Source organism: Microcaecilia unicolor, chromosome 8 (genome assembly GCF_901765095.1).
Source record: "Microcaecilia unicolor chromosome 8, aMicUni1.1, whole genome shotgun sequence".
Taxonomy (NCBI): Eukaryota; Metazoa; Chordata; class Amphibia; order Gymnophiona; family Siphonopidae; genus Microcaecilia; species Microcaecilia unicolor.
In genome coordinates, this window is record NC_044038.1 from 46,720,484 (window position 1) to 46,745,520 (window position 25,037).

The window sequence follows — 25,037 nt, forward strand, 5'->3', positions numbered from 1 at the left end:
GGTGGTAGACATATATGCATTCAATATCAGTGCCTATACTTGTGAAGGGCAATTCTATAATCAAGTTTTAAACTGTTGTAGTTGGGGGCTCCGAAGTGTTTGTTTTGCCTAGGATCAACCAAAGGGTTAACCCTGTTCTGTTTCTATGATCCCCTGCAATCACTCATCAACTTTAAAAAATGGAAATATCATATGTTTGCCCAAGGTCCTACCTCCACACAGAGTTTGGTGGAGCTCATTCAAATGCTGTAAGTGGGTAACACACACTAAAACAAAACTGCAACACACAGACATTTTACCATCTTACACACCTCGTTTGTAATGAATTGAGTTTAAAAATGAGCCCAAAGGTTTTATGGAGACAGTTAATGGTCGATTGCCTACAGCATTTCAGTTAAAGAGTATGAAGGCCTCTCATGTTGAAGTTCTCTACTATATCCTTGCCCATTATGGAGTTAAGTACATTATATTATTATTATTATTTGTACAGATATATATAGAAGACAATCCCTAGTCCTCAAACCTTGCAATCTAATAAAAACCAACAGACAAGTAAACACAAACATAATGTAAGGTGTAGGAGACTTAGGCAAAATAGAAAGATCAGCTGTAAGGAGTGAGGCCTCTGCAGAGTCTCAGAGATACTTCATCAAAGGCGTCCTTCTCTGTATACCAGAAAACTAACTCTTGATAAGGTATATATTATAAAATAAATACTGGAAGTTGCTTCTGTTTGCTCCCTAAAGTATGCTCTGTTTCTCTATTTGCCTTTCAGAGGTTCATTATTTATGTTAACAAAGGTGACCACGGGTTTGATAATAACTATATGGACATGAAGACAATATTCAGAGCTTTTGGCCCAGATTTTAAGAAGAATTACTTGGCTGAACCATTTGACAGCATCCATATTTATCCATTGATGTGTAAACTCTTGGGGGTCAATCCTGAGCCTAATAATGGGTCCTTGGCTTTTACCCAAGAAATGCTCCACAGCACTTCTGAACCTCCACAACGTCAGTCAGGTAAGTGTATGCACAGTGCCCCCTGGTGGCGTGTGGTGTCATTTGAATATCACACTTTCTGTAGCAACAACCTATTTGTCTCACTAAATTCATAAAAGTTCACATTTAAATGCCTGCCATAGCATTTAAATCATTTGCATATATTCAGTGCCTTTATACATATAGTCAGTGGTACTATAAGTATATGCAGGACCACTGAGCTATACATATTGCAAAGATATTCTGCCACTATTCATACAGCTAAGCGAGTTCAGTTAGAACACTATGGGGCCCTTTTACTAAAGCTTAGGACATGCTAAATGCGAATAAGTCCATTTTATACCTATGGGCTTCTTAGCATTTAGTGCACACTAAACTTTAGGGCCACTATGTTTGTTGGCCTTCAGGGTAATTTGCTTTGGGACAGTTTGTTGGTAGATTTACATCCCAAGAGTTCACAGAACATTTATTTTACCCTGTTTTTCTCCCTAGCTTCACTCTGAGTCAAGGGTGGAGGAGAGAAATTTCCCTTCAAGGCCCAGATGTACTTTTCTCTATTCACCACAAATATTCACAGACTGATATGAGGTGCTTCCATTCTTTACTGAAGATTTGTACAAAATAAATAATGCATTTGACATAGTTTTTCTTTCTTGAAGTACTACAGCATTAGATAAACATTATTAATCAAACATCATACATTTACTTCTCCTATGTCTTGTGGCATGCTCCTTGCCAGCCAGGAAAAACAAAAGAGAACTCCCTCAGGATCACTCTCTCCTATCCACAGAGAAGACAGAAAAACTCTGCCCTAAAGGCAACTGCTGCTGCTCTTCTTATTTCAACAGAGATAGATGGACTTCATTCTACAAAAAGGAATCTATAGGCAGTGGCGTTCCTGGCCTGGATGGCACCCGGGGCGGAGCGCCGATGCCCCCCCCCCCTCCCGCTAGATGACACCTCCCCCCTCCGGCCAAATGACACCCCCCCCGGGTGCACGCCGCTGGGGGGTGCCGCGGCGCGCGCCTGCTCCTCCGAGTTCGCTAAACTTCGTTCGTTCGCTGCAGCTCCCTCTGCCCCGGAACAGGAAGTAACCTGTTCTGGGGCAGAGGGAGCTTCAGCGAATGAACAAAGTTTAGCGAACTAGGAGCAGGCACGCACCGCGGCACCCTCCAGCGGGGTGAACCCGGGGCGGACCGCCCCCCCTTGGTACACCACTGTCTATAGGGAATTTGTCCACCAGTCCCAAAAAAAAAAAGGCCTTCCTTTTGTTCACATAACAGTCCCCTTTTCCTTAGGGTGAGCTCCTTTGAACTCCTTTTCTCAACAGGGATAAAAGGACAGTTACCTCCTTAATAGTTTCTTTCCTTTTTATCTTGGAGAAGGAAGAACAACCATCTCAATGTTCATGAAAGTAAAGCTGTATACAAATTAGTTCCAAATGAATCAAAGACTTCTAACCTTTCCTTGGCCCTCCCCACCTGGCTCAGGGCCAGATGCATCAACCAAACGTAAAACAATCGAAAACGTAAAAGTCCCTAATGAATTTGAAAAAAACGAAAAAAAACAAGTCGCACATGTTCGGTGCAGTATTGTAATAAAGTACAATGCATTAAACTGGTGTAATCCCCGTCGGTAATCGGCCCCTAAAGCATGCGCAGAGCAGCCAAGCGTTATGCTGGCTGCTCTGTGCATGCCACAAACGTCAAAACAACAAAAAAAAAAACAAAACACAAACACGTGTTTCGGGATGGGGCAAAGGCGCTCGTCAGGAGCGTCCTGTTTGGACGGCCTTGCCCCCCCCCCCGTGGTCACAGCTGCTCCCCGCTTCCCCCTGCAGCATAGAAATCCAAACTTTAGCAGCCCCAGCCCCCCTCCCTTCCTCTTTCTTCCACAGCTCCGCCTCCCACCATCCTCCGCCCCATGCCCTGCCCCCACCGCCCCCCCTGAGGTCGTTGCCGCCGCTCCCCCCTCCGCCTTACTGGGCCTCTGCAACACCTTTCACCTCTGTGTGAAGGCGCTGCACGGGCAAGAAGAACATCTGATCACCGCGAGTCTTCAGGACGTCTCTCCTTCTTCCCTGAGCTGGGCCCGCCCCCGTCTGACATAAATAACCTACGTAGGTTACTTATGTCAAACAGGGGCAGGCCCAGCTCAGGGAAGGAGACGTCCTGAAGATTCGTGGTGATCAGATGTTCTTCTTGCCCGTGCAGCACCTTCACACAGAGGTGAGAGGTGCTGCGCGGGCCCGGTAAGGCGGAGGGGGGGCCCGGTGGAGGGGGAGCGGCGGCAACGAACTCAGGGGGCGCGGCGGGGGCAGAGGATGGCGGGAAGCGGAGCTGTGGGAGAAAGAAAGGGAGGAAGGGAGGGGGGCTACGACTGCTAAAGTTTGGATTTCTATGCTGCAGGGGAAAGCGGGGAGCAGTGGCGACCTCAGGCGGGGGGGCACGGGGGCGGAGGATGGCAGGAGGCGGAGCTGTGGGAGAAAGAAAGGAGAAAGGGAGGGAGGGGGGCCGGGGCTGATAACATTTTAAGTTTTGTGCTTTTTAATGCAGGGGGAGCGGGGAGCAGAGGTGGGCGGGGGGGGGGGGGGCAAGGATGCTCCTGACGAGCGTTTTTGCCCCCTCCCTCCCGATTATTTTTTTACATTACATTTTGGAAGCCGGGCAGCCCTAACGAGAGGTACAGACCTCTCGTTAGCTTTCCGGTGGTTTTCCTGCGTTAGGGCAAGCGGTAAACTTTGATGCATCTCATTCCAATAGGGTTTCTAAACAATTTGCTCCATCTGCATTTCGTTTTCGTTAGCTGCTGTCATCTTTGGAAAAAGGTCTTTAATGCATGTCAGGGTTTAAAACCTGTTTGTTAAAGGGTTGTAAAAGGGTCGTTAAAGTTTAGTGCATCTGGCCCTGTCCCAATTTGTGACAGCTGGTTCCAAGCAGTATTAGCAAAGTCCTTCAGCAGTTCATCAAAGGAAACACTTCTTATGGTTTGTCTTTCTCTTCAACACAGTCAGACATTTCAGGGAACCAAAACAACACACTTTAACAAATGCCTTCCTTCCCCATTTTAGAGTTGAGCCCTCTTTCTCAGCAAGCCTAGGGCTCAACGGCTGGTAGACCCAACCCTTTTCCCATACTGCAGCAGGCTTAGACTGCAATGTGACCCGTCCCACTTCTGCCAGTAACAGGGACTTCATTTAAGAAAGGAAAAAGAAAGGTATCCTATTTCTTCATAAGTTAATCATTTGCTTCCCATTTAGAGACACTGCTACCTTTCACCAGTTGTTAAAGGTTCTTAATCTGCATCTCTTCCCCGGGATCTCTAGGGATTGATACCTCTTCATCGTAAGTTCTGGTTTCCTCATTTCGGGGATACTTCTCCACCTCCATTGGATCCTCTAAGTTTAACTCACTGGGACATTTCATAACATCTAGCTCCTCCCTTGGGAAGCTCTCCCCTTTGAAAGGTCCTCTTCCAGTAATCTACATCTTCCCTCAGCTAAAATGCATCCCAGTGCCCTCTACTGGGAAAGTCCTTCATTACATTGAATTTCTCCCTTTTGTTTTTCTGCCTTGAAATAAGAGGAAAAACTGGTGGATCTGTGGGGATTTCTTCCTTAGTTCCAGGTTCCCTCTTACAGTCTGCAATTCCTTTCAAATAATTACCAGTCTTTTTGAGGTTAGGGGCTTTCTGGGCATTGAACAAACCAATTCCCTTCCAAAAATTCAGTCACTCTTCACTGGGATCCTCTTCCACACAGCCTCTCTCCAAAAGTGAACCTTTCCCCACAATACCTTCTCCTGTAGTCAGGAACATCCCAGGCTGGATCCCCCAGTGTTAACATGCCACCCACAGTGGCCGATGATTTTGACCTGTTAATTTTCTGGCCCACTCTAACAGCATTTGAAGGTCTGCTGCTCTCCTGCCATGCTGGGGTCTCTCTGGAATCCAGGGCACAGAGTTACATGTGTATTTTTCTTTCTTTGTGTGGTTTGAAAATTTCTTTCCTATTTGGAGTTCCTATTCTTTTTATTGTATGTTTATAATTTGTTTTATGGTGATGTAAACCATTGTTATCTGCGAGTCAGCCCAAGTGGTATATAAAAGATTTAATAAACATAAACATCCAAGCCATGCTCCATTTCCCAATCTGAACAAACAAAATTTCAAGAGGAGAAATCATACAATCAAACCACAAACTCAACACAATATTTATTTTTATTTTTTTAGAATTATTATAATTTGCTATGCTGATATCCAAGTGTAAATATAGAAATGTGAGCAGATTTGTGCATGCCAAACAGCAGGTGTAAATGTAAGTACATAAATGTTGAGGCACAAAAAAAATAACTCCTATTTTGTTTTTGCTGTTTTCTCATCAAACACTTTGAATTTCAAAGTGAAATTTTACAGCTTTATTTGAGCTGAGTGGAATGAGATTATCTATAAAACGGTAAAAGTTGTGACTTTTTAGATGTGACCGCCCAGCGATTTTCATGTGCTCAAAAATGTCTACACTGTTAACTAAACAGCAGGAAAGAGAGGGTCCAAAAGTACACAAAATATAACAAGAAGAAAAAGCACAAAAGGGCCTCCAGAGCTGGAACAATGGTAGTCTTTATTAAAAGTGACCCGACACGGGCCGTGTTTCGGCACTCACCAGCGCCTGCCTCAGGGGTCAAGATGAATATCTCTTATAATTCTAACAGTTCCAAACTGATTATACCAGATGCTTCGTGTCAAGGTTCCAAATGAACCGTTCTATATTCCTGGGTGAGTCGTACTGGATGCTCCTAAAAAACGCAAAAGGGTTCTGTGAAAGGTCACTGTATAACTACCATTATTTGAAAAAAAAAAAAGGGGGGGGGGGGGTACCAACTTACTGTTACGATTTCACAGTGACTTGGAGGGGCATAATCAAACGGCACAAAAGGCGGTCCCGAACCGTATTATCGAAAAAGATGGCTGGCCATCTTTCATTTCGATAATACGTTTGGGGCCAGCCAAATCTCAGAGATGGCCAGGTTTCAGATGGCCGGCCTCAGTTTTCACCGATAATGGAAACCAAGGCTGGCCATCTCAAACCCAAGGCATTTGGTCGTGGGAGGAGCCAGCATTTGTAGTGCACTGGTCCCCCTGACATGCCAGGACACCAACCGGGCACCCTAGGGGGCACTTGTAAAATAAAAATAGCTCCCAGGTGCAGCCCTTACCTTGGGTGCTGAGCCCCTCAAATCCCACTCCCTACAACTCTACACCATTATCATAGCCCTTATGGGTAAAGGGGGGCACCTAGAGGTGGGTACAGTGGGTTTTTGGGGGGGGGGGGTGGAGGGCTCCCATTTACCACCACATGTGTAACAGGTGGGGGGGGGGAAGGGCCTGGGTCCACCTGCCTGAAGTGCATTGCACCCACTAAAAACTGCTCCAGGGACTTGCATACTGCTGTCAGGGAGCTGGGTATGACATCTGAGGCTGGCAAAAAAGTTTTTTTTTGTGTGTGGGAGGGGGTTGGTGACCACTGGAGGAGTAGATCCCCCGATTCCCTCCGGTGGTCATCTGGTCAATTGAAGCCAGCAAAATGCTCGTCAGAGCCAGCCATCTTTTTTCCATTATCAGCTGAAGCCAGCCATCTCGTAACCACACCCCGTCCCGCCTTCGCTGCCCTGCTGAAATGCCCCCTTGAAGTTTGGCCGGCTCTGCGACGGAAAGCAGTTGGAGCTGGCCAAAATTGGCTTTCCATTATACCGATTTGGCCAGCTTCAGGAGATGGCCGGCCATTTCCCAATTTGTGTCGGAAGATGGCCGGCGATCTCTTTCGAAAATAAGCTGGATAGACTTTTGCAAAACAATAATTTCAATAATATGTATTTGATAATATGATAATTTACAGACAATTTCTTTAAAAGCATTTTTGGATCAGAATGGCAATCATGGGCAAGGTGTCATATAAAATCAGAATCCAGACACTGTGCGAGCAAAGGTGATAGCGTCTGCGTATCGCTTTAAGAACTGGAAGCTCAGCACTGTGAAGAAAATTCGTTGGCGTGACTGCAAAATTCTGACACATTGCTAACTGCATTGTTTGAATGGCGTTTATTTTACTGTGTTTTAGCTCAAACAATTTTAACACACAAAAATCACTAGGTAGTAATACTAAAATGTCAGTAACATCAACATAGCTAAACATAATTAAGGGGCCCTTTTTACTAAAACGCGTAGGCACCTACGCACACCCAATGCTCATCAATTTGGAGTTACTGCCCGGCTCCCACGTGGCCCGTGTGGTAATTTCATTTTTGACACGTCCGCTAGGCACACCAGAAATACATTTTATTTTCTGGTGCGCAGTGAAAATCGGGCAGTAACTCTGACTTGATGTGCATAGGTGATTACTGCATGGTTAATGCGACAGACCTTACTGCCAAGTCAATGGCTGGCAGTAAGGTTTCAGACCCAAAATGGATGTGTGCCAATGTTTATTTTGCCGCACGTCCATTTTCGGCAAAATTTAAAAAAAGGTCTTTTTTTACAGGCACACTGAAAAATGGATCTGTGCGCGCCCAAAACATGCGCCTACACTAGCACAACCCATTTTTCGGTGCACCTTAGTAAAAGGACCCCTGAATGTTATTTAATAGTAATATGTAAGTACTAGTAAAAAAGGCCCGTTTCTGACACAAATGAAACGGGCGCTAGCAAGGTTTTCCTTGGAGTGTGTATGTTTGGGAGAGTATGTGAGAGTGACTGTTTGAGAGTCAGAGTGAAAGTGTGAGTGTGTGAGAGAGAGAGTGAGTCTGGGTGTGAGTGTGTTTGTGAGAGAGTGTGTGTGAGAATGAGAGTGTGTGTATGTGAGACACAGTGTGAGAGAGAGTGTGTGTGTGTGGGCAACAGAGAGAGTGTGTGTGAGACACAGATTCTCTGTGAGAGTGAGTGTATGACACCAAGCGAGTGTGTGAGTGACTGTGTGGCACATAGAGAGTGAATGTGATACTGTGTGAGACAGAGTGTGTGAGAGTGAGAGTCAGAAAGACATTGTATATGAGAGAGAGAGTGTGAGCCGTGCCCTCCCAATCCATGGCCATCTGTCCCCTGCCCCCTCCATTCATCCTTTTCCAGCAATTCCCCTCTGTCCCTGAGCCCTGCCCTCCCAATCCATGGCCATCCATGTTTGTCTGTCACCTGCCCCCTCCATTCATCCCTATCCAGCATTTCCCCTCTCTGCCTGAGGCCTGCCCTGCAATCTATATCCATCCATGGCCATCTGTCCCCTCCATTCATCCCTATGCAGCAATTCCCCTCTCCCTGAGTCCTGCCCTTCCAATCCATGCCCATCCATGCTCCTCTGTCACCTGGCCCTCCATTTTTCCCTATCCAGCATTTCCCCTCTCTGCCTGAGGCCTGCTCTGCAATCCATATCCATCCATGCCCATCTGTCCCCTCCATTCATCCCTATCCAGCAATTCCCCTCTCCCTGAGTCCTGCCCTTCCAATCCATGCCCATCCATGCTCATCTGTCACCTGGCCCCTCCATTTTTCCCTATCCAGCATTTCCCCTCTCTGCCTGAGGCCTGCTCTGCAATCCATATCCATCCATGCCCATCTGTCCCCTCCATTCATCCCTATCCAGCAATTCCCCTCTCCCTGAGTCCTGCCCTTCCAATCCATGCCCATCCATGCTCCTCTGTCACCTGGCCCCTCCATTTTTCCCTATCCAGCATTTGCCCTCTCTGCCTGAGGCCTGCTCTGCAATCCATATCCATCCATGCCCATCTGTCCCCTCCATTCATCCCTATCCAGCAATTCCCCTCTCCCTGAGTCCTGCCCTTCCAATCCATGCCCATCCATGCTCATCTGTCACCTGGCCCCTCCATTTTTCCCTATCCAGCAATTTCCCTCTCTCCCTGAGTCCTGCCCTCCCAATCCATGCCCATCCATGCTCCTCTGTCCCCTGCCCCCTCCATTCATCCATTTCCAGTAATTCCCCTCTCTCCCTGTGCCCTGCCCTCCTAATCCATACCCATCCATGCTCCTCTGTCCCCTGCCCCCTCCATTCATCCATTTCCAGTAATTCCCCTCTCTCCCTGTGCCCTGCCCTCCTAATCCATACCCATCCATGCTCCTCTGTCCCCTGCCGCCTCCATTCATCCTTTTCCAGCAAGTCCCCTCTCGCCCTTCCATGACCCCCCCCCTCGCATCCATGCTACTCTCTCTGCCATGTCCCAGCCTGGCCCGCCCTCTTCTCCCCCCCCTTCGCATCCATGCCCCCCCCCTTCGCATCCATGCCCCCCCCCTTCGCATCCATGCCTCGCATCCATGCCCCCCCCTTCGCATCCATGCATCCCTTTTTTTTTTTTTATTCTTTTTAACTTTACCTCCGTGGCGGTTCGTGCAGCGAAGCGTCAGGGAAGGAGGCGGCGCTCCCAACGTCTAGCTTTCCCTTCGCTGTGTTCCGCCTTGTTTTGAAGGCGGAACACAGCGAAGGGAAGGGTAGACGTCGGGAGCGCCGCCTCCTTCCCTGACGCTTCGCTTCCGGATTTGTTTGTTTAGACGCGAGGGCGGGGCAGAGACGGCTGGATGGCTTCACACCACGAACACCACGAACGCCACGAACACCACGAACCCTACAGCCAGGGACTCAGGGAGTGACGTCAGATGGCTTCAGAACGTTGTCCTCATTAGAACGTTCACGGTGCGTTTTATTATATTAGATAGATGATGACTAAATAAAGTATGTAACATTTCTCATTGAAATTCATTGCTGAGAAAACTACAAAAAATTGTAGGGGGTTACTTTTTTTTCCCTCACCCTGTACATTCCCTGGGATAATTTTCAAAACAGAAGTGTGCATAAACTATCACTTTGAAAGTTCACTGAAGCCTGCTTGGGTAAAAGTATACATATATTCTTTATGTGCATGTGTAATTTTAAAATTCTCCCCCCTCACAGCATATTTCTCAAAATATATTTTTCCAGGTCTCACAGAAGAAAGCACATTTGTAGCTGCCATAGTCTTAAGTGCTGTGTTATCCATTCTTGTGGTAATATTCGTTATCTATGTGCCCTACACCGTCATTAAGCGAAGGACGAGGTAATTTTTTTTCAGAGTTTGTGAACGGTCTATATGAAGGAAGAGCTGAATGAAGCATTTTGGGGTCCTTTTACTAAGCTGCGTGTCTACACGCGCCCAATGCGCACCACAATGGATTTACCGCCCGGCTACCACATAGCTCTTGCGGTAATTTCATTTTTGACACACGTCCGAAAAATCATTTTCATTTTCAGATGCACGTATCCGACGCGCGCCAAGTGGCATTTGAGGCGCGTAGGTCATTACTGCCCAGTTACCACGTGAGATTTTACTGCTAGGTCAATGGCTGGCGGTAATGGATGCACGGCAATTTTCATGCTGCCGCACATCCATTTTTTGGCAAAAATTTTTTAAAAGGCATTTTTTACAGGTACGCTGAAAAATGATTCTACAAGCGCCCAAAACACACGTCTACGCTACTGCAGGACATTTCTCAGCGAGCCTTTGTAAAAGGGCCCCTTTGTTTCCTGTTGGGATCATTCTTCCACCCTGCCCAAATGTCCCAAATCAGATATGTATACAGAGCTGTGATTTGCTCCTCTGGTTCTCTGTCACAAGTGCAATAATTGGTACAGAGACTGACATACAAAAAAAAAAAGCAAAAGAGAGAAATTAAAAAATGTGTTTACAAGAATCCTTAAAAAAAAAAAAAAAAACTAAGGGGTTGATATTCAAAGGGGTCCTTTTACCAAACTGTACTAAAATGTGGACGGCACCGTTGTCAGCGTGTGGGTTTTCTGCATGTGTGGCAGTAAAATGGCCGCTTTTCCATAGTTTTCTCAATTAGCGTGTGGCCGTTACTGTAGGAGACCTTACCACTACCTATTCAGAAGGCGGTAAGGGCTCTCCCATGCTAATCAGGTAGCGAGCGGTAATGCGCCTGTGCTACCCGATTAGTGCAGGCATGCCTACTCTCCACCTATGGGCATGCCTCCCATGCTAAAAAATATCCGGTTGCAGAGTCAGGGAAGTTTCAAAGGCGGGATTAGGGCATGCCTAACACGTGGACGTTTTACAGCCATAATGGGGAAAAAAAAGTTAAATGTCTAGGGTGAAACCTTCAATGTTTTGGTCTAGACCTGTTTTTCTAATGAATAATGCACAAAAAGTTACCCTAAATGACTACTGGCGAGAATCAGGGATGACCCCTTCCCTTACTCCCCAAGTGGTCACTAACCCCCTCCTACACCCCAAAAAATGCGAATAAAAATAGTACTCAGCAGCTTCTATGACTGCCTCAGATGTTACAGCTAGGTCCATTATAGCAGTATGCAGGTCCCTGAAGTAGTGTAGTGGTGCATGCAGTGCACTATAGACAGGAAGACCCAGGCCCATACTTCCCCCTACCTGTTACACTTGTGGTAGAAACTGTGAGACCTCCAAAACTCACCAGAAACCCACTGCACCCACATATAGGTTCTTTAAGAAGATGCGTGACATGATCATAATGTTGGGCACGTGACAGAATGTGAATGGCAGTATTCTGTACTGTCTACAATTTATGGAGCAATATCTCAGGGAGACCAGCATATATAATGTTACAATAATCTAGTTTCAAAGCAACCAATGCATAAAGTAGGACAGCACAACTTTCATTGTCTAGAAAACGACAGATAGAATGCATTCGCATGGGTGGAACATGGGCAGGGAACACACTTATGCGTGTAACTTATAGAATACTAAGTTACACACCTCTCTCCACAATCTAGGTACAAGAATTTACTCTATATCACTGACTGGTATAAATGATCACACCCATATATCTAGTTACACTGGTATTCTATGAAGGAAAGCAGATGCTTATTTTCCTTTATAGAATAGAAACTAAGGGGTCCTATTACTAAGGTGCGCTGAAAAAATGGCCTGCGGTAGACACGTGTTTTGGGCACGTGCAGAATTATTTTTCAGCGCAACTACAAAAAAATGACTTTTTTATTTTTTTGCAGAAAATGGACATGTGGCAAAATCAAAATTGCTGCGCGCCCATTTTGGGTGTAAGATCTTACCACCAGCCATTGACCTAGCAGTAAAGAATCTGGGTAATAATGATCTACGTGCGCCAAATGCCACTTGGCGCGTGTCCGTAACACATGCCCGAAAATAAAAAAGTTTTCGGACGTGCGCCAAAAATGAAATTACTGCAAGATAGGGTACGTCTGGATGTGGTGGCCTCGCGAGACTTCAACTCTCGGCAGCCATTTTGAATCCCGAGACCGTCACAGCAACAGGATGCAGGGCAAGGACAGAGCGGGCTCTTTCCTGCCCCGAAGAGGTCACTAGACCACCAGGGCAGTAGATAGTAAGTAAGGGGTGGGTCGAGGATGTGAAAGGGGCGGGACATGTGTCCTCTTTTTCAGAGGACAAAATATGGTAACCCTACTGCAAGAGCCACGTGGTAGTTGGGCGGTAACTCCATTTAGGCACGCGTTGGGCATGAATAGACACTCATGCGGCTTAGTAAAAGGGCCCCTAAATAGGCATCCCTTTTATCAGATTGCCTCGTACATATAATATTTTAGAACGGCATTTCCAAAAGATCACTCAACTAACAATAAGGACATCCAAGTTAATATGTCACATGTGGACATCCATCAATATTCAGTCCAGTAATGGACTGCAAAAAAAAAAAAAAAAAAAACTGCTATAACTTTATCCAGTCAGCTCTCCGGATATCGAGTTGAATAGCACCAATATCCGAATAGTGTCAGAGGTCAGTTCTGAATTCAGATACTCAGCGACAACACTGAATATCCAGATTTAATTCAGCCAGCAGCCAGTGTTTATAAAGAAATGACTGCCCCGACTGAATACTGCTTGGAAAATATTTCTTTACCTATGCAAAATGATCGGGGTGCTTAACAAGGCCATGTCACATCTTTTCACAGGTCAAATCAAGAGGCGGAACAGAAGATGGATAGAAGAACACAACCAGAGACAAATTTCTGAGACAGTTTAAGAGGCACAGAATATTACATTGTGACTCTGTGTATGAGCTATGGACAAAGTGAATGAATATGAAAAATTGTATTTAACAAGTTGGTTTGCCTTTTTTTTCTGTGCACTGCAGAAAGAGCTTTGCAAACAGTCGTGATTTGCTGCTCATTCATCTTGGCCACACATGTCCTAGCTCTTCTCACCTGTTCTGTACTTTACCCTGCCTCCCAGGAAAGAATACAAACTGTTTGTAAAATCCTCAAGGAGGAATCAATAGATGGTGAAAAAAGGATAAGCCACAACAAAAACAAGGAGGTAAAAACCCTCACGGAAACGTGAGATGTAGAGAAAAAAAGTGAGGAGAACGATTGAGGATACCAAAAATGTGTTTATTCATATAAAGTGACCCGACACGGCCGTGTTTCGGCCCAAAGGCCTGCCTCAGGGGTCTTTAGCAATCTGGAATAGTGTGATGTGAAAAATGCACAGTGAAAATATGGTGTAGCGGAACTCTCTTGGGTCTCCTCTCTCCAGATAGCCAGGAACAAGCCTGATATACTCCTCTCCGAAAAAACGTGTGCAATTGCCAATTGCTATAAAAAAGGATAAGCCATAGTCAGACATGCAAAAGACAGACAGACCCTGAGAAATACAGAGTAAGTAATCAAATGTAAAGACTAACTCCCCAAAAACAATGCAACACTGGAGAACGACTCTACAAAAAAAAAGACCTACACATTTCCCAAGATGGAGAGAGAAAATAAGAGTTCAGAGAAAAGAATGAGAAGGAGAAACCATGTTTATTTGAGACAGAAAGATGAGAAACAACAACTGTAGTAAGGGGCAAAACGAGTCATATCCTGCAATAAGGCCAGAAACCTGACTGATCTCAGATAATTCTGAACAATGCCACTTTTCGAACTGGCAACACAAAGAAACTGTCATGCCAATAAAATTTCTTGAATCTGATATAATCTTGGTCTGCTTTTATACTATTACCATACTTCCAATTTCCTATTTCTTTAGGATGAGAAGCATTAGAATTTTACTGCCTAGTGGTTAGAGCACCGGTCTTGACAGCAAGAGGTGGTCGGTTCAAATCCCACTGCTGTTCCTTGTGATTTTGGACAAGTCACTTAACTCTCTATTGCTTCAGGAACAAAATTAGATTGTGAGCCCTCCAGGGACAGGGAAATATCCAGTGTACCTGAATGTAACGCACCTTGAGCTACTACTGAAAGAGGCGTGAGCAAAATCCAAATAAATAAAATAAATACTTTCATTAAACTCACAGTATTCTGATCGTATTCCCTTGGTCTTCAATCCTAGGCCTAATGCCTCCTTTGTATGTTCATGTATTACTGTATTGTACAGAACAATGTAGAAAAATGAGCACAAAATACGGCCTTTATTAGTGCTGTTTCCACCAGCTACAATAATTATTGAAGCTGTTTTAGTGATATTCAGTTTTGATTTCATGATATTTATATCTACATATATGAGATGCTATGAAATAAATTAAAAAGCTGTCAAATAAGTAAAAATAAAAAATCTTTTGTCCACCTTTTAAAGGCACTGCCTATCCATGGCCAAGCATAGGCAGTGCATTGTTTCTAATAATCTTTTACTATACAGTAGAATACAGTAATACATGCCTAAATTTCAGTTTTCCTGTTTACTGATGGGTTCATCTTAACTGTTGTTGTAATAATCTGCCTTGGGAAGCCTGGTGTTATAAAGTAAAATTAAACTCTCCTTTCATTGGGGCACATGGAATCATGTTTCATCTCTTTTGTACAAATGGATTATTCTGTTTTGAGCATGTTTCAGGGGCAATAAGTCAAAATAATAAAAGTAAATGTTTTCTGTCATGCAGATCTCTCATGTGTTCAAACATAACTAAATGGACTGTAAGTCCCTAATGCAGTCCACTGTTTTTCTTATATTTTGTCTTTGTGATGACTTACACTGTGCTAAAACTGGAAATAATGGTGCAGAATGAAGGAACCATTAAGCAATGCCAATAATGTTGTAAGACAGAAAAGCAGAGCAGAAAGTTAAGGGCAAATACTAGAGGAGGAAGGGACTGGTGAGAGATACAGAGGAAGGGAACGTAAAGACTCAACTGTAAACAGAATATCAGAATTCAGTAACATCCAAAACTTTTATAATTGTGTTCACATTTGGGTAATAACTGAGAAAATGCTGTTGAAAACTGACTAGAATAAATAAATATATATCACAGAACTGGAAAATGTTGGCACATTTAGACCGACTGTGGACTTCTGTTTGAAGGTAGCTCTGCCCTCATATTTAATATATTTTAAATAGCAATAAACAATATTAAGTGCATTTGTATAATATACCACTGCATTCCACAAGACAAAATAAGCAAGTTCCCACAAAGCATCTGAGCCCTTACGCCAAGCCCCCTCCCTACCCATCTTCAAATCCTAGCTCAAAGCCCACCTCTTCAATGTTGCTTTTGGCACCTAACCTTTATACCTTTCAGGAAATCTAGACTGCCCCTATTTGACTGACTGTACATTTGTCCTTTAGATTGTAAGCTCCTTTGAGCAGGGACTGTCCTTCTATGTTAAATTGTACAGCGCTGCATAACCCTAGTAGTGCTTTAGAAATGTCAAGTAGTAGTAGTATATAGGCACAGGAAAAAAATATAAATGCTCCCAGGTTTCAACCTAATTCGTGTTAAATGTGGGATACAACTGCCAAAAACAAGTAAATAAATAAATAGAAACCTTGAATGTTGAGCACCATTCTCATGTTTGTTTTAATGGCCCTTTACCGGTAGAAAAAAAAATCTCTGCATGAATATAAAAACGTGCTATGTCCCTATAACCAGCCCCTCAAAATGACACAGTGATTACGATTTATAACGAATTACTACTCCACCTATGAAAAGTTATTCCGTTATCATACTGCCTCCGTGTACATCCGTATGCTGCACAAGCCGGCATGTTTGAAAATATGAAAGATTAAATAAAAATGCTACCAGCAAGAAAGAACGACAACATGGATACGTTTGCTTTTGAGTGTACGCATGAGCAGCAGAAGCAGGTGGCTGCGTGGGGAACGGGAAACAGTCTAACCATAGTGGCTTCAACTATTTGACGTCATACCGTTGCCTAGTCTCAAAACCTCCTTGAGCCATTCATTTGATCTTGAATGGCTCTTCCCATCCCACCCTACCTCACCTAGTGCAGCCAATCAGCTGATTCTGAGTGAGTTCTTCGATTTGCTTTTCTGCAGTCGGGCCGGCTACCAATAAAAGGCATGGCGGAAGTGGATCTGTTCCTTTTCTTTCAGATTTGTTGTTGTTGGGGTTTTCTCACGTGTCTGTAATTACTAAGTCCCCATTTTAAGGTAGGTGGGTGAGAGGAATAGAGGGTTTCCCCTCCCCTTTTGTGATACCGAGACCCTAGTGCTGCCTGACAGTCAACATTGGCTTCTATTGTTAAGGGGTCGGAGATGGTGGGAAGAATGAGGGAACATAATGTAAACCCCCAGGTTCGTGGAGCAGGTGAATTTGAATAATGGAATAAATAAATATATGAATGTCACAGTTTTAAATAGGGTTCCCAAATAAACTCCACACAACCAAGGGATTTAGCAAGAAAAAAATATTAAAGGTTTTATTAAAGGGTAAAAGGGATAGAGGGTAAAGTAAATAGAAACACTTGTTGGTTATGTTTCTTAAATGTTGGTACCAATTTTTACAGATTGATGGTATTAAATAAAATTAGTGCAAGATGTTAAATGCTTTGAAATAAGTTACAAAGGAAATAAAGGCAATAACAATTTTAAAACTACAATCACAGTCACCAAGAATCACAGTTATCAAGGATCACAGCTATCAAGACCCCAACTTCACATCTGCAGTAACCCAAAACATCCCAAACATGTACACAGCTCTAATTAGTGTACTCAGATCTGATATATATATTTTTCAGTTTGTGTGCACACAAAAAAGTTACCGGTATGTCAAAATCTTCGCTAGCATCGCAGCTCCCTTGCGTTGGGTACCTTGGTCTTCTCTACATCCACGTCTTCTCGGTTGGAGAGGTCAACTCACGGGACCAGGAAGTCCAGGACACCTACTGCTCTGACTCAAAAAAAAACTCAAAAAAGGAAAACCTTGACTTTCTGTGGAACTGGTGGACTAACTAACTTCAAATAAAACAGATAAGCGGGGTAAACTCCTATCTAACCCGCCCAAAACATGACCCCTTTTGTTTTGTTCTGTTATACAACCACCCCAAATCTCACTGATGGGCGGCTACACTAACTCCCCTAGAGGCAGGCACTCACAGGACTCAAGGCTTAGGCATGGCAGCTGTTCTCCAAGGCAGGCTGTTGTCTGGATCCCCGGAGGCAGGCATAAACAAAAAGCACAGTTCCTTTTCTTGCCTGGGCACTCAGAGCAAGGGGGGGGGGGGGGGGCTGTCTCTCTGTCTCTTCTTGTGGGGCTGCTTCTCATCAGCCTCTTCTTTACAGGACAGTCTCACAGCCGGCTTTGTCCTCTCTGGACAGGCAAACACTCACACAGAGGGATGCCCTGGGGGGACTTCTGGGATTCAGGGACCTCATCAAGCTGCTCTCCCTCTCTTCAGCTCTGCACTGCTCCCAACACACTCCAGACCCCCTTCTCTTTCCCCTCTGCTGCTCTCTCTGCCCGAGTGCCCGTATTTCTTCAGGACTCACCAGCTCTCTCTTCATCTGGAGCTCATCAGTGGGTCCTGTGTCAGCCTGCAGCTGCCTCTCCTTGCCTTGTTTGGATCTTATCCTCATCCAGCCTGCCTGAGCATGCCCCTCTCTGCCTGAGTCCGATTTCTTCTCTCAGGCCATGCTTTCAGCCACCTTCCTTTGTCTGTAGCCTCGATTGCCTTGCTGTGCCTCTTGTTCCCAGGCAGGCAGCCTCTGCTGTACTGTAAAACTTCTTTTCTTTGTTCCACTCCTCCTGCCCCCTGGATTGGCTCAAAATTCGCGCCAATCTAAGGCTCAGACTGCCTCCTGCCACCTCATTGGTCCAAATTCGTGCCTCTTAGCAGATCCTGGCTCCTATTGGCTATCTCACACACTGTCCCTCCCCTAGTTCCCAGCTTGCTTTGGGTACCTTAGCCAGCAAATCAGGAGCCTTGTACTGTGCTCTTAGACAGCCAATCGGAAGATTTGTAACAAGTCTGCCCTTCTCTCACAGTTACAAACTGCTGAAACCTTATAAACACACATCTAGCATTTATGGACACCTGAGTTCTTTGTTTTATAGCAGTGCTGGAGCATTCTAAACACTTTAAGCATTCTAACAAAAGGTGCTAGCATTGTTGCTGGCTCTCAGCTTGTCCTCTGTGTCTCCCTGCTCTCTGCAAGATGCCCCCTTCCCAGGAAAGAGGGGAGGGGGAGGACAAGGTAAAAGCTTCTTTTCTTCTCTATATTTACAATAACTTGCTGCTCATATTTCATCTCATGTACTCTACTACTACTACTATTTAGCATTTCTATAGCGTTACAAGTCGTACGCAGCGCTGCACAAACATAGAAGAAAGACAGTCCCTGCTCAGAGAGCTTACAATCTAATAGACAAAAAATAAAGTAAGCAAATCTCACCGTTACTAGGTACTTCTTACCAGAATGGCTAGATAGGATTAGATGATGTTTGGGTTTTCACTCTGATACACCTAGAGTAAAACAATTTTCTGATTTGTTCTTTAGAAAGCATCATGGTTCTTTAGAATGGTTATGTTATCGATGTGCTTCTGATGTGTCACACGCAGGGGCTAGTTGTGTAGGCAGACAAACTAGTTAGATATGGAGTAGCGATGCCAGGCAGCCTGTTGATACAGCCCTCTTTCCAGTAGCCAGTTACTACCCCACAGGTGAGACACAGACCCAAAGGGAGGGAGAGCAGCAGTTTGTGCAGTATCTGCATATATGAAGCAGGAGGAAGTTAAAAATCCTGAGAACTATCATCCCCATTTACTTCTACCTGGTGCTGCTATGTTGTAAAATGGTTACTCTTGACCTCTGAATGCTTGACTGAACCTAGTGGTATGTTCATTAGAGAGTTGCACGGGGAGTCGGGGCCAGAAATCTAACCTATCCCCGCCCATCTCCACCACAAGTAATCTCCTCCGTCACCACTGCCTGGCCCACCCAGCCCTGCTGCACTGCATCACACCCCACTGTCACCTCGATTCCCCCCCCCCCCCAAAGGAAGAAGCCAAATTCTATAAGCAGTGAAAATAGTGGTAAAAGTAACCAAATGCATTTTCTTCTGTACTCTGCTAAATACGAAATTTAAAAAGATGTACATATTCAAAGAAGCAAATACCCATGAGCAGTATGTCCCCCTTTTCCTTTCCCTCCCATTCATGAGCAGCATATCCCCCTCTCCTGTCCATCTCCTTCTATCCCATATGTTCTAACCCCCTTTTCCCTTCCCCTCTATGTACATCCCCCTTGCCAATCTTTTTTTTCAGCTGCCTCTCTACCTGTACTCACATGCCATCCACCCTTTTTACAGCCCCCTCCCACTCATGATTCCATCCATCCTTCCACCTCCCCTCCCCTCCAGCACTGACTCAGGGTGCCCTCCCTGAATATACCTCAATGCACCCTAGTGGTCTAGTGGCCTCTTCAGGGCAGGAAAGATCCCCTTTCTGCCCTGTCCACTACCGCTGATTGCTCGCTGCCGCTTCTTCTTTAAAATGGCTGCTGAGAGTTCAAGCGGTGGCTTCGCAAGACTTCCGCGGAAGTCTCGGCAGCCATTTTGATGAAGCAGCAGCAGCAGTGGCCTCTTTCCTGCTCCAAAGAGGCCACTAGATCACCAGGGTACATTGAGGTAACTTCGAGAAAGGCGCCCTTAGGCTCGGTGGGGGGAAGGGAAGACTTGCCTACACTTCCGCAGGACCTGTGTCAACTGCGGGATTCCCATTAACCCTGTTCCAATGGTCAAGCACCACTGTTTTACATCAAGGTGGTATCAGGGTAGGCATGAGTGGGGATCAGGTTGAAGGGAGCCATTCTGCTGTGGTTAGTGGCTGGAATTGGGATTTGGGGGGGGGGGGGGAGCGCAAAATTAGAAGGGAGACCTACTGGAGGTGTGGGAAGAGTGAAGAAAAGTAGTAAAAATAAAAAATAAAAACCTGGTTTAGTGTGACAACATAGAAGCATATGTCATGAAAAGTTATTTTAATAAATAGATTTTTTTAGAACCATAGGAGAAGAAGGGTTGCTTAACTCTAGCCTATAGCCTAGCACTTTTCAACCACACCAAGCAGTAGAGCTTGCTGTTTGATGTTGCCATGCAATTCTAGACTTGTTTAATCATTCTTCCATGTCACACTGTCATGAACGTTTTCCCATTTTGGCAGTGTACAATAGTATTTTGTAAAATATGATAATTTTATATTTTAGATCTGGCAATACTGAGTAGAATCCAAGATGAGAAGCTGAGATGCAGGGAAGTGCACTTCTCTACAGCCACCAGGGCTTTGTTTTACTACCTGTTCACCCACTGCGCCAAGACATCAGAGGATTCTAGCCGTGGGAAGCTGCCACCTGCCAGACCAGGCCGATGGAGCAGGAGCTCTGTGCGTCCTTTCAGTGCTCTTTCTTAGCTGGGAGGCGGCTGAGCTACTTTCCCTGGACAGTGAGTACCACTTTTCCTGCGCCTTCTCCCATGCTGTTTCTTTAGGCACAAATGTGGCAGTGACTGAATACTTGACCTTATGATCTGGTTCTGCTTGCGACTCCTCCAGATTCAACTTTGGCAGAGAGCTGGACCCATTTCTGCCCTAAGCTCTCTAAGGGGTCCTTTAGCTAAAGCTTAGCGTGTGCTAAATGCTAAGAAGCCCATTTTTACCTATGGGCTTTTTTGCATTTAGCACAAGCTAAGCTTTAGTAAAAAGGCCTGTAAGTGCCCCCTGGATGGAAGAAAACACTATTTGTTAAAGTTTTCACAGCTGGATCAAGTTGCTTTGAGTGATGCTGTGCTGTTTGCATATAAGAAGCTTCCTCCCAGGATTATTTCAAAATCAAACCACAGGGTGGTGTTTTCGTACTTTTTATGCTCCCTTTAAAATATTAATCAGAAATGTATTATGTTAGCCCATGCACATTACAACCTGTTTGTAGGCTGCTGTTACTGCATCTATACAGGACACGAATCTAGTAAGTGATGACAAAAAACCCCCCAAAAACAAATTGGCCCATTACGTCTGTTTAGTTGCAGTTCTTCCATTTTAGGTAGATGGGCTGCTAGCCTTCGGCAGAGTATGGGAATTTATAAGTTCATCATCCTTTACTTTCACCTGAACTTTCATCCTCTTTTCTATCACTGCTCTCTATGTCAGTCCCAAGTGCCATCTTCTAGAATTCTTACAAGACCCACTCACTGGTTTCCTTCGACGTCTTATTACCAAGTTATATTAATGTACCATAGAGCTCAATATTCAGGTCAACCAGCTTATCTTGTCTCCATGATTACCCCTCATATCCCATCTCATTTGCTGCATTCTTCCCAGGATTTTCATCTGGTAGTGCCCCTTCCTACTGTGCCTGGCTGGACTCCACTCGTTCTTCTGCCTTCTTTTTTCCTGGCCCCCACCCTTTGGAATGGGCTACCCCCCCCCCCCCCCCCCCCCCCCCGGTTCCTGCTGGAGTCATCCAATAAGAAATTCAGAATTTTGTTGATTAAAAAAAAATCTTTATTGCTATTTCATTAAAACTTCCCCTATGCAAAACTCATGCCTGTTAGTATTGACTACAGAATAGCTGACGGTTGATTTGAATACTTTTGTTTCAGCGAACTTATGGTGGCACCTAGCACATGGGTGTTTGTTGGTCTTTACGTTCCCTTCTTCTGTATCTCCCACCAATCCCTTCCTCCTCTAGTATTTGCCCTTAACTTTCTGCTCTGCTTTTCTGTCTTACAACATTATTGGCATTGCTTAACGGTTCCTTCATTCTGCACCATTAGATCAAAATTGTTTCAGCGTAGTAGCTCCCACACATTGGAACTCCCTGCCCATATCTCTTAAGACTAAAACATTCTCATCTGAAATTTAAACAAGAATTAAAGACTTTTCTATTTTGTGATGCCTTCAATTTATAATGTGTGTATACTAACTTATGCCCATCCCTGCCTTTGCCCTTCCGAAGAGTGGGGAACAAACCATGCTGAATATACTCTCTGATTGATTGCTACCTTTTTAATACTATACCTCTCCCTCTCTGCCTATCTCTTTCCAAAATTAGCAAAGCCACTGTCTAAAAAATCTTGCCTCTGTGTGCTCATCGACGTTTGGGTTTTAATTATGGTGGGTTTATGTTTGATTACTTTGTAGAGAGCCTGATTCAGTGGTTAGCCTCCTGAATAGTGGACAGGAGTAAACCAGTAATCACACTGACTGCTGACAGACCGTGTAAGATAGAGACATGCATAAAACAAAGCACTCTGGATATTTGAAACCACATCTCATCACTTAGCTGTTCTAAGCTCTTTCTCCTTTTAATATATGTTTATGTTACTGAACTACAAACACATAACAAAAACATTTATTTACAAGAAGAAGAATAGCAAACCAATTTATAGGAATGAAGTATAAACAAAAATGATGATAGAAGTATTTAGGTTATAAAAGTTATGTGCAAATGTTTAGAGTTCAACAGAGATATGGATAAAATAATAGTTCTCTAAATGCTTTGAAAGGAACACCAATCAGGTATCAGTTGGAATAAACACACTCTCCCTGTGATAAAGTTCGTTCATACTCCAGTAAGAGAGTGATTACAGTTCTTGGCTTATATAATCTGAGCAGGTGATGTCTCTTCCTTCTTCAGGGTGACTGGAACAGCAAGAATTTGTCTTGTCATAGGCCGTGTCACTCGACCTTCAGCTGGCTTTCCAATGTTCTGAAGCGTTCTGATGAATCAGTAGATAAGTGTGATGAGAAGTTGAGATGAAAAGTTGTCTCTTGCCATGGCAGATGCCTTTTTATATTATTTTGTTGTTAGCATTGTCTTCAATGATTAGATAACTTCAAGATATGTGATTGACCTGTGCCCTGATGTAGTAACATAGTAAGTGACGTCAGATAAAGACCTGAACGGTCCATTGTTTGCCCAACTGTCACGCTCATTATCCATTCATGATTAAATCAACAATGAATGTGATGCAGAATACTTGGTCATGGTCTTTCCTTGGCATTTCTGGATGTCTGCCCGTCCCTGTCCTTAACGTTTCAACTACTGGAGTTATTGTTGAAGCCCATTCCAGCCTTTCTGTCTTGTCATTTGCAGGACATAGACCGTAAAAGTCTGCCTATCACTGTCCTCTGGATCCAGCTACTGAAGCTGCTGTTGAAGCCCTTTCTAGTCCATTTTAAACCAGATTGGCCTATATGGGACACAGACCATACAGGTCTGCCTGGCACCGGAGTGGCCATCTATGTGTACTTGATGTAGCCATTTAAGTTTAGGTTTTTTTTTTTTTTTAAATACCATTCATTTTCTAATTAGTGATCCTTTGTGTTTATCCCATGGCATTTCTGTCACTGTTTTTGTCTCTACCACCTCCCCGGGGAGGGCATTCGAGGCTTCGACCACCCTCTCTGTGAAAAAGAATTTCCTTGGATGGAATTGAGGCCCTTCAGCCTCAATCCATGTCCTCTAGTTTTACCATTTCACCTTCTCTGAAAAAGATGTGTTTCTATATTAATACCTTTTCAAGTACTAAAGGAACCAGAAGAATGTCTTTTGACATCATTCTGGATGCTTTTCTTGGAATTCTGGGCTCCAGGCAGTGGGATCAGTGTGACGGAGAGTCCTTTCATATTGCCAACATTTCTTTGTCTTGCATCAGCCAGGGTCACAGGTTGTTTCTTTAGAGTAAGCATGATTTAAGTTTTAACAAATGTTTTTTGAAACGGAGCACAGAGAACTGAACTCTGTGATCGTGAACAGTACGACAGGTGCAGCATAATCAAATGCACTGGTTATATTGTGACAGGGGTGTTTTACACCACAGAGTATAACCCCTCCACAACAGTACAGCAGAGTAGTTCCCATAGGTGGTTGGAAAATAGATTCTTTCATTTGTCTTTAAACATTTCTGTGAAAGAAGTAGTACTGTCCTCATACTGCCCTTTGATTGGACCCAGCAAAAAGAAGCAGAGAGCACCTGGAGAGGCAGCAGGAATTAAAGATAGGTGTGAGATTAGTTCTTACTCATTGTGGTGGTGATATTAGTGCTGCTAGAGCTCATTCTTGCGGAAGCAGGAAGTTACATCTGAAAGGGGCAGGCCGCAGCAGAGAGAAGATTCCGGTCAGCAGCAGACGGCTTATGCTGGGACCCTTTATGGAGACAGGAACATTTGAGGTAAATGTGCTGGGGATATCGGAGAAAGGAGGATGCCAGAACGGTGGCATGCCAGACCGCATGGCCGAGAGGTGTCAGCCATGTGGGGAGGAGGTACTGGGCCCCCCAACTGCTCTGAGCCTTCAGGCACTGCCTGGTTGCCCGAATGGTCAGTCTGCCCCTGCCTAGGTCATCCTTTCTTTATTGGCTCTCTCTTCTTTCCCCTATTGATTTCATGATTTTATGATTGTAAATGGCTTAGCTGTAATGAGCTGTGGTATATTATATAAAAGTGAATTGTGAATTACTTACTTGAATTGTTTTCTATTTTTCCCTCTTGGTTTTATTAGGATCTTGAACAAAATTTAAAGAATTCATCAGACATGCTGCTGAATATTCTCAAAATGGTAAGAGCCGTTCATTGCATTTGTCCTCGGGGATGAAGAGTGTAATGCTCATACTTCTACCCTTAAGGCAAGCAAGCCATGGATGTTACTGGGATTCAAGTTCAAATCTCACTTTCTGTGTGCTTTAGGGCAAGTCGCGCTCTCATGTCTTGCTTATTAAAAGACAAATTTTTATTTTAACTTCTTTTTTTCCTTCTTCTCTAACTCCTTGGGAAGTCTTCTGAAG

At 44.4% G+C, this 25,037-nt stretch overlaps 2 protein-coding genes across 4 annotated transcripts in view; both read left to right on the plus strand.

The window, feature by feature from the left end:
- Window positions 1–13,094, plus strand: part of LOC115476557 (ectonucleotide pyrophosphatase/phosphodiesterase family member 7-like) — a 77,473-nt gene extending 64,379 nt beyond the window's left edge. The window contains exons 4-6 of the mRNA XM_030212983.1: window positions 776–1,022; window positions 9,979–10,093; window positions 12,979–13,094. Of these exons, the coding sequence (XP_030068843.1) occupies window positions 776–1,022; window positions 9,979–10,093; window positions 12,979–13,039 (423 nt within the window). The 3' untranslated portion in view covers window positions 13,040–13,094. The remainder of the gene's footprint in view (window positions 1–775; window positions 1,023–9,978; window positions 10,094–12,978) is intronic.
- Window positions 13,095–16,383: 3,289 nt separating this feature from the next.
- EEF2KMT (eukaryotic elongation factor 2 lysine methyltransferase) overlaps window positions 16,384–25,037 on the plus strand; it is a 30,591-nt gene continuing 21,937 nt past the window's right edge. The window contains exons 1-3 of one of the 3 annotated variants that reach the window (XM_030213613.1): window positions 16,384–16,411; window positions 20,462–20,696; window positions 24,755–24,811. In XM_030213613.1, the coding sequence (XP_030069473.1) occupies window positions 20,622–20,696; window positions 24,755–24,811 (132 nt within the window). In that variant the 5' untranslated portion in view covers window positions 16,384–16,411; window positions 20,462–20,621. Of the gene's footprint in view, window positions 16,412–18,215; window positions 18,455–20,461; window positions 20,697–24,744; window positions 24,812–25,037 lie in introns of those variants that run through there. The other 2 variants (XM_030213612.1, XM_030213614.1) reach the window with 2 other exon arrangements.